Here is a 17,239-nt window from a genome sequence, read left to right on the forward strand (position 1 = left end):
TCCACTACCAGAGAGGTATGTAGTGTCAGTCTGTCTATAGATAGATACGTGCTCCACTACCAGAGAGGTATGTAGTGTCAGTCTGTCTATAGATAGATACGTGCTGCCTTCCTCCACTACCAGAGAGGTATGTAGTGTCAGTCTGTCTATAGATGGATACGTGCTCCACTACCAGAGAGGTATGTAGTGTCAGTCTGTCAATAGATAGATACGTGCTCCACTACCAGAGAGGTATGTAGTGTCAGTCTGTCTATAGATGGATACGTGCTCCACTACCAGAGAGGTATGTAGTGTCAGTCTGTCTATAGATGGATACGTGCTCCACTACCAGAGAGGTATGTAGTGTCAGTCTGTCTATAGATGGATACGTGCTCCACTACCAGAGAGGTATGTAGTGTCAGTCTGTCTATAGATGGATACGTGCTGCACTACCAGAGAGGTATGTAGTGTCAGTCTGTCTATAGATGGATACGTGCTCCACTACCAGAGAGGTATGTAGTGTCAGTCTGTCTATAGATGGATACGTGCTGCACTACCAGAGAGGTATGTAGTGTCAGTCTGTCTATAGATAGATACGTGCTCCACTACCAGAGAGGTATGTAGTGTCAGTCTGTCTATAGATAGATACGTACTCCACTACCAGAGAGGTATGTAGTGTCAGTCTGTCTATAGATGGATACGTGCTCCACTACCAGAGAGGTATGTAGTGTCAGTCTGTCTATAGATGGATACGTGCTCCACTACCAGAGAGGTATGTAGTGTCAGTCTGTCTATAGATGGATACGTGCTCCACTACCAGAGAGGTATGTAGTGTCAGTCTGTCTATAGATGGATACGTGCTCCACTACCAGAGAGGTATGTAGTGTCAGTCTGTCTATAGATAGATACGTGCTCCACTACCAGAGAGGTATGTAGTGTCAGTCTGTCTATAGATAGATACGTGCTCCACTACCAGAGAGGTATGTAGTGTCAGTCTGTCTATAGATAGATACGTGCTCCACTACCAGAGAGGTATGTAGTGTCAGTCTGTCTATAGATGGATACGTGCTCCACTACCAGAGAGGTATGTAGTGTCAGTCTGTCTATAGATGGATACGTGCTGTCTTCCTCCACTACCAGAGAGGTATGTAGTGTCAGTCTGTCTATAGATGGATACGTGCTGCCTTCCTCCACTACCAGAGAGGTATGTAGTGTCAGTCTGTCTATAGATGGATACGTGCTCCACTACCAGAGAGGTATGTAGTGTCAGTCTGTCTATAGATGGATACGTGCTCCACTACCAGAGAGGTATGTAGTGTCAGTCTGTCTATAGATGGATACGTGCTCCACTACCAGAGAGGTATGTAGTGTCAGTCTGTCTATAGATGGATACGTGCTCCACTACCAGAGAGGTATGTAGTGTCAGTCTGTCTATAGATGGATACGTGCTCCACTACCAGAGAGGTATGTAGTGTCAGTCTGTCTATAGATGGATACGTGCTCCACTACCAGAGAGGTATGTAGTGTCAGTCTGTCTATAGATAGATACGTGCTCCACTACCAGAGAGGTATGTAGTGTCAGTCTGTCTATAGATAGATACGTGCTCCACTACCAGAGAGGTATGTAGTGTCAGTCTGTCTATAGATAGATACGTGCTCCACTACCAGAGAGGTATGTAGTGTCAGTCTGTCTATAGATGGATACGTGCTGCACTACCAGAGAGGTATGTAGTGTCAGTCTGTCTATAGATGGATACGTGCTGCCTTCCTCCACTACCAGAGAGGTATGTAGTGTCAGTCTGTCTATAGATGGATACGTGCTCCACTACCAGAGAGGTATGTAGTGTCAGTCTGTCTATAGATGGATACGTGCTCCACTACCAGAGAGGTATGTAGTGTCAGTCTGTCTATAGATGGATACGTGCTCCACTACCAGAGAGGTATGTAGTGTCAGTCTGTCTATAGATAGATACGTGCTCCACTACCAGAGAGGTATGTAGTGTCAGTCTGTCTATAGATGGATACGTGCTCCACTACCAGAGAGGTATGTAGTGTCAGTCTGTCTATAGATGGATACGTGCTGTCTTCCTCCACTACCAGAGAGGTATGTAGTGTCAGTCTGTCTATAGATGGATACGTGCTGCCTTCCTCCACTACCAGAGAGGTATGTAGTGTCAGTCTGTCTATAGATGGATACGTGCTCCACTACCAGAGAGGTATGTAGTGTCAGTCTGTCTATAGATGGATACGTGCTGCACTACCAGAGAGGTATGTAGTGTCAGTCTGTCTATAGATGGATACGTGCTCCACTACCAGAGAGGTATGTAGTGTCAGTCTGTCTATAGATAGATACGTGCTCCACTACCAGAGAGGTATGTAGTGTCAGTCTGTCTATAGATAGATACGTGCTCCACTACCAGAGAGGTATGTAGTGTCAGTCTGTCTATAGATGGATACGTGCTCCACTACCAGAGAGGTATGTAGTGTCAGTCTGTCTATAGATGGATACGTGCTCCACTACCAGAGAGGTATGTAGTGTCAGTCTGTCTATAGATGGATACGTGCTCCACTACCAGAGAGGTATGTAGTGTCAGTCTGTCTATAGATGGATACGTGCTCCACTACCAGAGAGGTATGTAGTGTCAGTCTGTCTATAGATAGATACGTGCTCCACTACCAGAGAGGTATGTAGTGTCAGTCTGTCTATAGATAGATACGTGCTCCACTACCAGAGAGGTATGTAGTGTCAGTCTGTCTATAGATAGATACGTGCTCCACTACCAGAGAGGTATGTAGTGTCAGTCTGTCTATAGATGGATACGTGCTCCACTACCAGAGAGGTATGTAGTGTCAGTCTGTCTATAGATGGATACGTGCTGCCTTCCTCCACTACCAGAGAGGTATGTAGTGTCAGTCTGTCTATAGATGGATACGTGCTCCACTACCAGAGAGGTATGTAGTGTCAGTCTGTCTATAGATGGATACGTGCTCCACTACCAGAGAGGTATGTAGTGTCAGTCTGTCTATAGATGGATACGTGCTCCACTACCAGAGAGGTATGTAGTGTCAGTCTGTCTATAGATGGATACGTGCTCCACTACCAGAGAGGTATGTAGTGTCAGTCTGTCTATAGATGGATACGTGCTCCACTACCAGAGAGGTATGTAGTGTCAGTCTGTCTATAGATGGATACGTGCTCCACTACCAGAGAGGTATGTAGTGTCAGTCTGTCTATAGATGGATACGTGCTCCACTACCAGAGAGGTATGTAGTGTCAGTCTGTCTATAGATTGATACGTGCTCCACTACCAGAGAGGTATGTAGTGTCAGTCTGTCTATAGATAGATACGTGCTCCACTACCAGAGAGGTATGTAGTGTCAGTCTGTCTATAGATGGATACGTGCTGCACTACCAGAGAGGTATGTAGTGTCAGTCTGTCTATAGATGGATACGTGCTCCACTACCAGAGAGGTATGTAGTGTCAGTCTGTCTATAGATAGATACGTGCTCCACTACCAGAGAGGTATGTAGTGTCAGTCTGTCTATAGATGGATACGTGCTCCACTACCAGAGAGGTATGTAGTGTCACGGTCTGTCTATAGATGGATACGTGCTGCCTTCCTCCACTACCAGAGAGGTATGTAGTGTCAGTCTGTCTATAGATGGATACGTGCTGCCTTCCTCCACTACCAGAGAGGTATGTAGTGTCAGTCTGTCTATAGATGGATACGTGCTCCACTACCAGAGAGGTATGTAGTGTCAGTCTGTCTATAGATGGATACGTGCTGCCTTCCTCCACTACCAGAGAGGTATGTAGTGTCAGTCTGTCTATAGATAGATACGTGCTCCACTACCAGAGAGGTATGTAGTGTCAGTCTGTCTATAGATGGATACGTGCTCCACTACCAGAGAGGTATGTAGTGTCAGTCTGTCTATAGATAGATACGTGCTGCCTTCCTCCACTACCAGAGAGGTATGTAGTGTCAGTCTGTCTATAGATGGATACGTGCTCCACTACCAGAGAGGTATGTAGTGTCAGTCTGTCTATAGATAGATACGTGCTCCACTACCAGAGAGGTATGTAGTGTCAGTCTGTCTATAGATGGATACGTGCTGCCTTCCTCCACTACCAGAGAGGTATGTAGTGTCAGTCTGTCTATAGATGGATACGTGCTGCACTACCAGAGAGGTATGTAGTGTCAGTCTGTCTATAGATAGATACGTGCTCCACTACCAGAGAGGTATGTAGTGTCAGTCTGTCTATAGATGGATACGTGCTCCACTACCAGAGAGGTATGTAGTGTCAGTCTGGCTATAGATAGATACGTGCTCCACTACCAGAGAGGTATGTAGTGTCAGTCTGTCTATAGATGGATACGTGCTGCCTTCCTCCACTACTAGAGAGGTATGTAGTGTCAGTCTGTCTATAGATGGATACGTGCTCCACTACCAGAGAGGTATGTAGTGTTAGTCTGTCTATAGATGGATACGTGCTCCACTACCAGAGAGGTATGTAGTGTCAGTCTGTCTATAGATAGATACGTGCTCCACTACCAGAGAGGTATGTAGTGTCAGTCTGTCTATAGATGGATACGTGCTCCACTACCAGAGAGGTATGTAGTGTCAGTCTGTCTATAGATGGATACGTGCTCCACTACCAGAGAGGTATGTAGTGTCAGTCTGTCTATAGATAGATACGTGCTCCACTACCAGAGAGGTATGTAGTGTCAGTCTGTCTATAGATGGATACGTGCTCCACTACCAGAGAGGTATGTAGTGTCACGGTCTGTCTATAGATAGATACGTGCTCCACTACCAGAGAGGTATGTAGTGTCAGTCTGTCTATAGATAGATACGTGCTCCACTACCAGAGAGGTATGTAGTGTCAGTCTGTCTATAGATGGATACGTGCTGCACTACCAGAGAGGTATGTAGTGTCAGTCTGTCTATAGATGGATACGTGCTCCACTACCAGAGAGGTATGTAGTGTCAGTCTGTCTATAGATAGATACGTGCTCCACTACCAGAGAGGTATGTAGTGTCAGTCTGTCTATAGATGGATACGTGCTCCACTACCAGAGAGGTATGTAGTGTCACGGTCTGTCTATAGATAGATACGTGCTCTACTACCAGAGAGGTATGTAGTGTCAGTCTGTCTATAGATGGATACGTGCTCCACTACCAGAGAGGTATGTAGTGTCAGTCTGTCTATAGATGGATACGTGCTCCACTACCAGAGAGGTATGTAGTGTCAGTCTGTCTATAGATGGATACGTGCTCCACTACCAGAGAGGTATGTAGTGTCAGTCTGTCTATAGATGGATACGTGCTCCACTACCAGAGAGGTATGTAGTGTCAGTCTGTCTATAGATGGATACGTGCTCCACTACCAGAGAGGTATGTAGTGTCAGTCTGTCTATAGATGGATACGTGCTCCACTACCAGAGAGGTATGTAGTGTCAGTCTGTCTATAGATGGATACGTGCTCCACTACCAGAGAGGTATGTAGTGTTAGTCTGTCTATAGATGGATACGTGCTCCACTACCAGAGAGGTATGTAGTGTCAGTCTGTCTATAGATGGATACGTGCTCCACTACCAGAGAGGTATGTAGTGTCACGGTCTGTCTATAGATAGATACGTGCTCCACTACCAGAGAGGTATGTAGTGTCAGTCTGTCTATAGATGGATACGTGCTCCACTACCAGAGAGGTATGTAGTGTCAGTCTGTCTATAGATGGATACGTGCTCCACTACCAGAGAGGTATGTAGTGTTAGTCTGTCTATAGATGGATACGTGCTGCACTACCAGAGAGGTATGTAGTGTCAGTCTGTCTATAGATGGATACGTGCTCCACTACCAGAGAGGTATGTAGTGTCAGTCTGTCTATAGATAGATACGTGCTCCACTACCAGAGAGGTATGTAGTGTCAGTCTGTCTATAGATGGATACGTGCTCCACTACCAGAGAGGTATGTAGTGTCAGTCTGTCTATAGATGGATACGTGCTGTCTTCCTCCACTACCAGAGAGGTATGTAGTGTCAGTCTGTCTATAGATGGATACGTGCTCCACTACCAGAGAGGTATGTAGTGTTAGTCTGTCTATAGATGGATACGTGCTCCACTACCAGAGAGGTATGTAGTGTCAGTCTGTCTATAGATAGATACGTGCTCCACTACCAGAGAGGTATGTAGTGTCAGTCTGTCTATAGATGGATACGTGCTCCACTACCAGAGAGGTATGTAGTGTCACGGTCTGTCTATAGATGGATACGTGCTCCACTACCAGAGAGGTATGTAGTGTCAGTCTGTCTATAGATGGATACGTGCTCCACTACCAGAGAGGTATGTAGTGTCAGTCTGTCTATAGATAGATACGTGCTCCACTACCAGAGAGGTATGTAGTGTCAGTCTGTCTATAGATGGATACGTGCTCCACTACCAGAGAGGTATGTATTGTCAGTCTGTCTATAGATGGATACGTGCTCCACTACCAGAGAGGTATGTAGTGTCAGTCTGTCTATAGATGGATACGTGCTGCCTTCCTCCACTACCAGTGAGGTATGTAGTGTCAGTCTGTCTATAGATGGATACGTGCTCCACTACCAGAGAGGTATGTAGTGTTAGTCTGTCTATAGATGGATACGTGCTCCACTACCAGAGAGGTATGTAGTGTCAGTCTGTCTATAGATGGATACGTGCTCCACTACCAGAGAGGTATGTAGTGTCACGGTCTGTCTATAGATGGATACGTGCTCCACTACCAGAGAGGTATGTAGTGTCAGTCTGTCTATAGATAGATACGTGCTCCACTACCAGAGAGGTATGTAGTGTCAGTCTGTCTATAGATGGATACGTGCTGCACTACCAGAGAGGTATGTAGTGTCAGTCTGTCTATAGATGGATACGTGCTCTACTACCAGAGAGGTATGTAGTGTCAGTCTGTCTATAGATGGATACGTGCTCCACTACCAGAGAGGTATGTAGTGTCAGTCTGTCTATAGATGGATACGTGCTCCACTACCAGAGAGGTATGTAGTGTCAGTCTGTCTATAGATGGATACGTGCTCCACTACCAGAGAGGTATGTAGTGTCAGTCTGTCTATAGATAGATACGTGCTCCACTACCAGAGAGGTATGTAGTGTCAGTCTGTCTATAGATGGATACGTGCTGCACTACCAGAGAGGTATGTAGTGTCAGTCTGTCTATAGATGGATACGTGCTCCACTACCAGAGAGGTATGTAGTGTCAGTCTGTCTATAGATGGATACGTGCTCCACTACCAGAGAGGTATGTAGTGTCAGTCTGTCTATAGATGGATACGTGCTGCCTTCCTCCACTACCAGAGAGGTATGTAGTGTCAGTCTGTCTATAGATGGATACGTGCTCCACTACCAGAGAGGTATGTAGTGTCAGTCTGTCTATAGATGGATACGTGCTCCACTACCAGAGAGGTATGTAGTGTCAGTCTGTCTATAGATAGATACGTGCTCCACTACCAGAGAGGTATGTAGTGTCAGTCTGTCTATAGATGGATACGTGCTCCACTACCAGAGAGGTATGTCGTGTCAGTCTGTCTATAGATGGATACGTGCTCCACTACCAGAGAGGTATGTAGTGTCAGTCTGTCTATAGATGGATACGTGCTCCACTACCAGAGAGGTATGTAGTGTCAGTCTGTCTATAGATGGATACGTGCTGCCTTCCTCCACTACCAGAGAGGTATGTAGTGTCAGTCTGTCTATAGATGGATACGTGCTCCACTACCAGAGAGGTATGTAGTGTCAGTCTGTCTATAGATGGATACGTGCTCCACTACCAGAGAGGTATGTAGTGTCACGGTCTGTCTATAGATGGATACGTGCTCCACTACCAGAGAGGTATGTAGTGTCAGTCTGTCTATAGATGGATACGTGCTCCACTACCAGAGAGGTATGTAGTGTCAGTCTGTCTATAGATGGATACGTGCTCCACTACCAGAGAGGTATGTAGTGTCAGTCTGTCTATAGATGGATACGTGCTCCACTACCAGAGAGGTATGTAGTGTCAGTCTGTCTATAGATGGATACGTGCTGCCTTCCTCCACTACCAGAGAGGTATGTAGTGTCAGTCTGTCTATAGATGGATACGTGCTGCACTACCAGAGAGGTATGTAGTGTCAGTCTGTCTATAGATGGATACGTGCTGCACTACCAGAGAGGTATGTAGTGTCAGTCTGTCTATAGATGGATACGTGCTGCCTTCCTCCACTACCAGAGAGGTATGTAGTGTCAGTCTGTCTATAGATGGATACGTGCTCCACTACCAGAGAGGTATGTAGTGTCAGTCTGTCTATAGATGGATACGTGCTCCACTACCAGAGAGGTATGTAGTGTCAGTCTGTCTATAGATGGATACGTGCTGCCTTCCTCCACTACCAGAGAGGTATGTAGTGTCAGTCTGTCTATAGATGGATACGTGCTCCACTACCAGAGAGGTATGTAGTGTCAGTCTGTCTATAGATGGATACGTGCTCCACTACCAGAGAGGTATGTAGTGTCAGTCTGTCTATAGATAGATACGTGCTCCACTACCAGAGAGGTATGTAGTGTCAGTCTGTCTATAGATGGATACGTGCTCCACTACCAGAGAGGTATGTAGTGTCAGTCTGTCTATAGATGGATACGTGCTCCACTACCAGAGAGGTATGTAGTGTCACGGTCTGTCTATAGATGGATACGTGCTCCACTACCAGAGAGGTATGTAGTGTCAGTCTGTCTATAGATGGATACGTGCTCCACTACCAGAGAGGTATGTAGTGTCAGTCTGTCTATAGATGGATACGTGCTCCACTACCAGAGAGGTATGTAGTGTCAGTCTGTCTATAGATGGATACGTGCTCCACTACCAGAGAGGTATGTAGTGTCAGTCTGTCTATAGATGGATACGTGCTGCCTTCCTCCACTACCAGAGAGGTATGTAGTGTCAGTCTGTCTATAGATGGATACGTGCTGCACTACCAGAGAGGTATGTAGTGTCAGTCTGTCTATAGATGGATACGTGCTGCACTACCAGAGAGGTATGTAGTGTCAGTCTGTCTATAGATGGATACGTGCTGCACTACCAGAGAGGTATGTAGTGTCAGTCTGTCTATAGATGGATACGTGCTGCCTTCCTCCACTACCAGAGAGGTATGTAGTGTCAGTCTGTCTATAGATGGATACGTGCTCCACTACCAGAGAGGTATGTAGTGTCAGTCTGTCTATAGATGGATACGTGCTGCCTTCCTCCACTACCAGAGAGGTATGTAGTGTCAGTCTGTCTATAGATGGATACGTGCTCCACTACCAGAGAGGTATGTAGTGTCAGTCTGTCTATAGATGGATACGTGCTCCACTACCAGAGAGGTATGTAGTGTCAGTCTGTCTATAGATAGATACGTGCTCCACTACCAGAGAGGTATGTAGTGTCAGTCTGTCAATAGATGGATACGTGCTCCACTACCAGAGAGGTATGTAGTGTCACAGTCTGTCTATAGATGGATACGTGCTCCACTACCAGAGAGGTATGTAGTGTCAGTCTGTCTATAGATAGATACGTGCTCCACTACCAGAGAGGTATGTAGTGTCAGTCTGTCTATAGATGGATACGTGCTGCACTACCAGAGAGGTATGTAGTGTCAGTCTGTCTATAGATGGATACGTGCTCTACTACCAGAGAGGTATGTAGTGTCAGTCTGTCTATAGATGGATACGTGCTCCACTACCAGAGAGGTATGTAGTGTCAGTCTGTCTATAGATGGATACGTGCTCCACTACCAGAGAGGTATGTAGTGTCAGTCTGTCTATAGATGGATACGTGCTCCACTACCAGAGAGGTATGTAGTGTCAGTCTGTCTATAGATGGATACGTGCTCCACTACCAGAGAGGTATGTAGTGTCAGTCTGTCTATAGATAGATACGTGCTCCACTACCAGAGAGGTATGTAGTGTCAGTCTGTCTATAGATGGATACGTGCTCCACTACCAGAGAGGTATGTAGTGTCAGTCTGTCTATAGATGGATACGTGCTCCACTACCAGAGAGGTATGTAGTGTCAGTCTGTCTATAGATGGATACGTGCTCCACTACCAGAGAGGTATGTAGTGTCAGTCTGTCTATAGATAGATACGTGCTCCACTACCAGAGAGGTATGTAGTGTCAGTCTGTCTATAGATGGATACGTGCTCCACTACCAGAGAGGTATGTAGTGTCAGTCTGTCTATAGATGGATACGTGCTCCACTACCAGAGAGGTATGTAGTGTCACGGTCTGTCTATAGATGGATACGTGCTCCACTACCAGAGAGGTATGTAGTGTCAGTCTGTCTATAGATGGATACGTGCTCCACTACCAGAGAGGTATGTAGTGTCAGTCTGTCTATAGATGGATACGTGCTCCACTACCAGAGAGGTATGTAGTGTCAGTCTGTCTATAGATGGATACGTGCTCCACTACCAGAGAGGTATGTAGTGTCAGTCTGTCTATAGATGGATACGTGCTGCCTTCCTCCACTACCAGAGAGGTATGTAGTGTCAGTCTGTCTATAGATGGATACGTGCTGCACTACCAGAGAGGTATGTAGTGTCAGTCTGTCTATAGATGGATACGTGCTGCACTACCAGAGAGGTATGTAGTGTCAGTCTGTCTATAGATGGATACGTGCTGCCTTCCTCCACTACCAGAGAGGTATGTAGTGTCAGTCTGTCTATAGATGGATACGTGCTCCACTACCAGAGAGGTATGTAGTGTCAGTCTGTCTATAGATGGATACGTGCTCCACTACCAGAGAGGTATGTAGTGTCAGTCTGTCTATAGATGGATACGTGCTGCCTTCCTCCACTACCAGAGAGGTATGTAGTGTCAGTCTGTCTATAGATGGATACGTGCTCCACTACCAGAGAGGTATGTAGTGTCAGTCTGTCTATAGATGGATACGTGCTCCACTACCAGAGAGGTATGTAGTGTCAGTCTGTCTATAGATAGATACGTGCTCCACTACCAGAGAGGTATGTAGTGTCAGTCTGTCTATAGATGGATACGTGCTCCACTACCAGAGAGGTATGTAGTGTCAGTCTGTCTATAGATGGATACGTGCTCCACTACCAGAGAGGTATGTAGTGTCACGGTCTGTCTATAGATGGATACGTGCTCCACTACCAGAGAGGTATGTAGTGTCAGTCTGTCTATAGATGGATACGTGCTCCACTACCAGAGAGGTATGTAGTGTCAGTCTGTCTATAGATGGATACGTGCTCCACTACCAGAGAGGTATGTAGTGTCAGTCTGTCTATAGATGGATACGTGCTCCACTACCAGAGAGGTATGTAGTGTCAGTCTGTCTATAGATGGATACGTGCTGCCTTCCTCCACTACCAGAGAGGTATGTAGTGTCAGTCTGTCTATAGATGGATACGTGCTGCACTACCAGAGAGGTATGTAGTGTCAGTCTGTCTATAGATGGATACGTGCTGCACTACCAGAGAGGTATGTAGTGTCAGTCTGTCTATAGATGGATACGTGCTGCCTTCCTCCACTACCAGAGAGGTATGTAGTGTCAGTCTGTCTATAGATGGATACGTGCTCCACTACCAGAGAGGTATGTAGTGTCAGTCTGTCTATAGATGGATACGTGCTCCACTACCAGAGAGGTATGTAGTGTCAGTCTGTCTATAGATGGATACGTGCTGCCTTCCTCCACTACCAGAGAGGTATGTAGTGTCAGTCTGTCTATAGATGGATACGTGCTCCACTACCAGAGAGGTATGTAGTGTCAGTCTGTCTATAGATGGATACGTGCTCCACTACCAGAGAGGTATGTAGTGTCAGTCTGTCTATAGATAGATACGTGCTCCACTACCAGAGAGGTATGTAGTGTCAGTCTGTCTATAGATGGATACGTGCTCCACTACCAGAGAGGTATGTAGTGTCAGTCTGTCTATAGATGGATACGTGCTCCACTACCAGAGAGGTATGTAGTGTCACGGTCTGTCTATAGATGGATACGTGCTCCACTACCAGAGAGGTATGTAGTGTCAGTCTGTCTATAGATGGATACGTGCTCCACTACCAGAGAGGTATGTAGTGTCAGTCTGTCTATAGATGGATACGTGCTCCACTACCAGAGAGGTATGTAGTGTCAGTCTGTCTATAGATGGATACGTGCTCCACTACCAGAGAGGTATGTAGTGTCAGTCTGTCTATAGATGGATACGTGCTGCCTTCCTCCACTACCAGAGAGGTATGTAGTGTCAGTCTGTCTATAGATGGATACGTGCTGCACTACCAGAGAGGTATGTAGTGTCAGTCTGTCTATAGATGGATACGTGCTGCACTACCAGAGAGGTATGTAGTGTCAGTCTGTCTATAGATGGATACGTGCTGCACTACCAGAGAGGTATGTAGTGTCAGTCTGTCTATAGATGGATACGTGCTGCCTTCCTCCACTACCAGAGAGGTATGTAGTGTCAGTCTGTCTATAGATGGATACGTGCTCCACTACCAGAGAGGTATGTAGTGTCAGTCTGTCTATAGATGGATACGTGCTGCCTTCCTCCACTACCAGAGAGGTATGTAGTGTCAGTCTGTCTATAGATGGATACGTGCTCCACTACCAGAGAGGTATGTAGTGTCAGTCTGTCTATAGATGGATACGTGCTCCACTACCAGAGAGGTATGTAGTGTCAGTCTGTCTATAGATAGATACGTGCTCCACTACCAGAGAGGTATGTAGTGTCAGTCTGTCTATAGATGGATACGTGCTCCACTACCAGAGAGGTATGTAGTGTCACAGTCTGTCTATAGATGGATACGTGCTCCACTACCAGAGAGGTATGTAGTGTCAGTCTGTCTATAGATAGATACGTGCTCCACTACCAGAGAGGTATGTAGTGTCAGTCTGTCTATAGATGGATACGTGCTGCACTACCAGAGAGGTATGTAGTGTCAGTCTGTCTATAGATGGATACGTGCTCTACTACCAGAGAGGTATGTAGTGTCAGTCTGTCTATAGATGGATACGTGCTCCACTACCAGAGAGGTATGTAGTGTCAGTCTGTCTATAGATGGATACGTGCTCCACTACCAGAGAGGTATGTAGTGTCAGTCTGTCTATAGATGGATACGTGCTCCACTACCAGAGAGGTATGTAGTGTCAGTCTGTCTATAGATGGATACGTGCTCCACTACCAGAGAGGTATGTAGTGTCAGTCTGTCTATAGATAGATACGTGCTCCACTACCAGAGAGGTATGTAGTGTCAGTCTGTCTATAGATGGATACGTGCTCCACTACCAGAGAGGTATGTAGTGTCAGTCTGTCTATAGATGGATACGTGCTCCACTACCAGAGAGGTATGTAGTGTCAGTCTGTCTATAGATGGATACGTGCTCCACTACCAGAGAGGTATGTAGTGTCAGTCTGTCTATAGATAGATACGTGCTCCACTACCAGAGAGGTATGTAGTGTCAGTCTGTCTATAGATGGATACGTGCTCCACTACCAGAGAGGTATGTAGTGTCAGTCTGTCTATAGATAGATACGTGCTCCACTACCAGAGAGGTATGTAGTGTCAGTCTGTCTATAGATAGATACGTGCTCCACTACCAGAGAGGTATGTAGTGTCAGTCTGTCTAAAGATGGATACGTGCTGCACTACCAGAGAGGTATGTAGTGTCAGTCTGTCTATAGATGGATACGTGCTCCACTACCAAGAGGTATGTAGTGTCAGTCTGTCTATAGATAGATACGTGCTCCACTACCAGAGAGGTATGTAGTGTCAGTCTGTCTATAGATGGATACGTGCTCCACTACCAGAGAGGTATGTAGTGTCAGTCTGTCTATAGATAGATATGTGCTCCACTACCAGAGAGGTATGTAGTGTCAGTCTGTCTATAGATGGATACGTGCTGTCTTCCTCCACTACCAGAGAGGTATGTAGTGTCAGTCTGTCTATAGATGGATACGTGCTCCACTACCAGAGAGGTATGTAGTGTTAGTCTGTCTATAGATGGATACGTGCTGCACTACCAGAGAGGTATGTAGTGTCAGTCTGTCTATAGATGGATACGTGCTCCACTACCAGAGAGGTATGTAGTGTCAGTCTGTCTATAGATGGATACGTGCTCCACTACCAGAGAGGTATGTAGTGTCAGTCTGTCTATAGATGGATACGTGCTGTCTTCCTCCACTACCAGAGGTATGTAGTGTCAGTCTGTCTATAGATGGATACGTGCTGCCTTCCTCCACTACCAGAGAGGTATGTAGTGTCAGTCTGTCTATAGATAGATACGTGCTCCACTACCAGAGAGGTATGTAGTGTCAGTCTGTCTATAGATGGATACGTGCTCCACTACCAGAGAGGTATGTAGTGTCTGTCTGTCTATAGATGGATACGTGCTCTACTACCAGAGAGGTATGTAGTGTCAGTCTGTCTATAGATGGATACGTGCTCCACTACCAGAGAGGTATGTAGTGTCAGTCTGTCTATAGATGGATACGTGCTGCCTTCCTCCACTACCAGAGAGGTATGTAGTGTCAGTCTGTCTATAGATGGATACGTGCTCCACTACCAGAGAGGTATGTAGTGTTAGTCTGTCTATAGATGGATACGTGCTCCACTACCAGAGAGGTATGTAGTGTCAGTCTGTCTATAGATGGATACGTGCTCCACTACCAGAGAGGTATGTAGTGTCAGTCTGTCTATAGATGGATACGTGCTCCACTACCAGAGAGGTATGTAGTGTCAGTCTGTCTATAGATGGATACGTGCTCCACTACCAGAGAGGTATGTAGTGTCAGTCTGTCTATAGATGGATACGTGCTCCACTACCAGAGAGGTATGTAGTGTCAGTCTGTCTATAGATAGATACGTGCTCCACTACCAGAGAGGTATGTAGTGTCAGTCTGTCTATAGATGGATACGTGCTCCACTACCAGAGAGGTATGTAGTGTCACGGTCTGTCTATAGATGGATATGTGCTGTCTTCCTCCACTACCAGAGAGGTATGTAGTGTTAGTCTGTCTATAGATGGATACGTGCTGCACTACCAGAGAGGTATGTAGTGTCAGTCTGTCTATAGATGGATACGTGCTGCCTTCCTCCACTACCAGAGAGGTATGTAGTGTCAGTCTGTCTATAGATGGATACGTGCTGCCTTCCTCCACTACCAGAGAGGTATGTAGTGTTAGTCTGTCTATAGATAGATACGTGCTCCACTACCAGAGAGGTATGTAGTGTCAGTCTGTCTATAGATGGATACGTGCTCCACTACCAGAGAGGTATGTAGTGTTAGTCTGTCTATAGATGGATACGTGCTCCACTACCAGAGAGGTATGTAGTGTCAGTCTGTCTATAGATGGATACGTGCTCCACTACCAGAGAGGTATGTAGTGTCAGTCTGTCTATAGATGGATACGTGCTCCACTACCAGAGAGGTATGTAGTGTCAGTCTGTCTATAGATGGATACGTGCTCCACTACCAGAGAGGTATGTAGTGTCAGTCTGTCTATAGATGGATACGTGCTCCACTACCAGAGAGGTATGTAGTGTCAGTCTGTCTATAGATAGATACGTGCTCCACTACCAGAGAGGTATGTAGTGTCAGTCTGTCTATAGATGGATACGTGCTCCACTACCAGAGAGGTATGTAGTGTCACGGTCTGTCTATAGATGGATATGTGCTGTCTTCCTCCACTACCAGAGAGGTATGTAGTGTTAGTCTGTCTATAGATGGATACGTGCTGCACTACCAGAGAGGTATGTAGTGTCAGTCTGTCTATAGATGGATACGTGCTGCCTTCCTCCACTACCAGAGAGGTATGTAGTGTCAGTCTGTCTATAGATGGATACGTGCTGCCTTCCTCCACTACCAGAGAGGTATGTAGTGTTAGTCTGTCTATAGATAGATACGTGCTCCACTACCAGAGAGGTATGTAGTGTCAGTCTGTCTATAGATGGATACGTGCTCCACTACCAGAGAGGTATGTAGTGTCAGTCTGTCTATAGATGGATACGTGCTGCCTTCCTCCACTACCAGAGAGGTATGTAGTGTCACGGTCTGTCTATAGATGGATATGTGCTCCACTACCAGAGAGGTATGTAGTGTCAGTCTGTCTATAGATAGATACGTGCTCCACTACCAGAGAGGTATGTAGTGTCAGTCTGTCTATAGATGGATACGTGCTGCCTTCCTCCACTACCAGAGAGGTATGTAGTGTCAGTCTGTCAATAGATAGATACGTGCTCCACTACCAGAGAGGTATGTAGTGTCAGTCTGTCTATAGATAGATACGTGCTCCACTACCAGAGAGGTATGTAGTCAAATCAATAGATTGATCAAATGGTATTTATATAGCCCTTTTTACAACTCCATTTATAATGTGCAGTAACCCCCCTAGACTCCCAAACAGCAGCACGGCATCAAGGAACATCTCTCAGTGTTTCCCATTTAGAACAAATGTAGCTTCCTATAATAGTAGGAAATAAGATTTCCTTTCAGACATTGTGATTGGCACAGACAGATCCCTTGATGGAGATTCCATCTGTGTCTGGGAAAGCGTTCTGACTCTGACGTCATGTCCCTGCCTGCCAGATGACAGAAGGCGAGATCAAGTTTGCGGTGCACGTGGAGTCTGTTCTGAACCACGTCCCCCAGCCAGAGTACAGACAGCTGCTGGTGGAGGCTGTGATGGTGCTGACGCTGGTGGCTGACATGGATGTGGACAACATCGGAGGAATCATCCTGATCGACCGCATCGTACACATGGCCAATGACCTCTTCTTACAGGACCAGGTAAGTCTGAGCCAGAACGGCCCATAGGGCAGGAGCCTATTTCCTGTTTCTATAGCGTGATGTACGAGTAACTACACCCTCTGGAACATCTGCAGGCAGAGACGCATCGGGTCCCATTTTAAAGTGTTTGGTTTGACTCGACCGGGGATCGAACCCCCACGCTTCCAATCTCAGGGTGGAAACTATTCCCACAAGGCCACAGAGATGGTCACTAGAAAGTGTAAAGGGTTAATTGTGTAATGGTCACTAGAAAGTAATGTCCTGTAAAGGGTTAATTGTGTAATGGTCACTAGAAAGTAATGTCCTGTAAAGGGTTAATGTGTAATGGTCACTAGAAAGTAATGTCCTGTAAAGGGTTAATGTATAATGGTCACTAGAAAGTAAAGGGTTAATGTGTAATGGTCACTAGAAAGTAATGTCCTGTAAAGGGTTAATGTGTAATGGTCACT

At 46.0% G+C, this 17,239-nt stretch overlaps 1 protein-coding gene across 12 annotated transcripts in view; it reads left to right on the plus strand.

Moving 5' to 3' along the window:
• phka2 (phosphorylase kinase, alpha 2 (liver)) overlaps window positions 1-17,239 on the plus strand; it is a 63,674-nt gene that overhangs the window by 44,471 nt on the left and 1,964 nt on the right. For all 12 annotated transcript variants that reach the window (XR_016488275.1, XR_016488276.1, XM_090207233.1 and 9 more), the window contains one exon: window positions 16,590-16,790. Coding sequence is in view for 10 of the 12 variants with exons in the window: in XM_090207233.1 (XP_090063359.1) it covers window positions 16,590-16,790 (201 nt within the window). In the remaining 2 variants the exon portion in view is untranslated. The remainder of the gene's footprint in view (window positions 1-16,589; window positions 16,791-17,239) is intronic.

The sequence above is a fragment of the Oncorhynchus mykiss genome, chromosome 18, assembly GCF_057628025.1.
Source record: "Oncorhynchus mykiss isolate SJ-2025 chromosome 18, ASM5762802v1, whole genome shotgun sequence".
NCBI classification, from domain to species: Eukaryota; Metazoa; Chordata; class Actinopteri; order Salmoniformes; family Salmonidae; genus Oncorhynchus; species Oncorhynchus mykiss.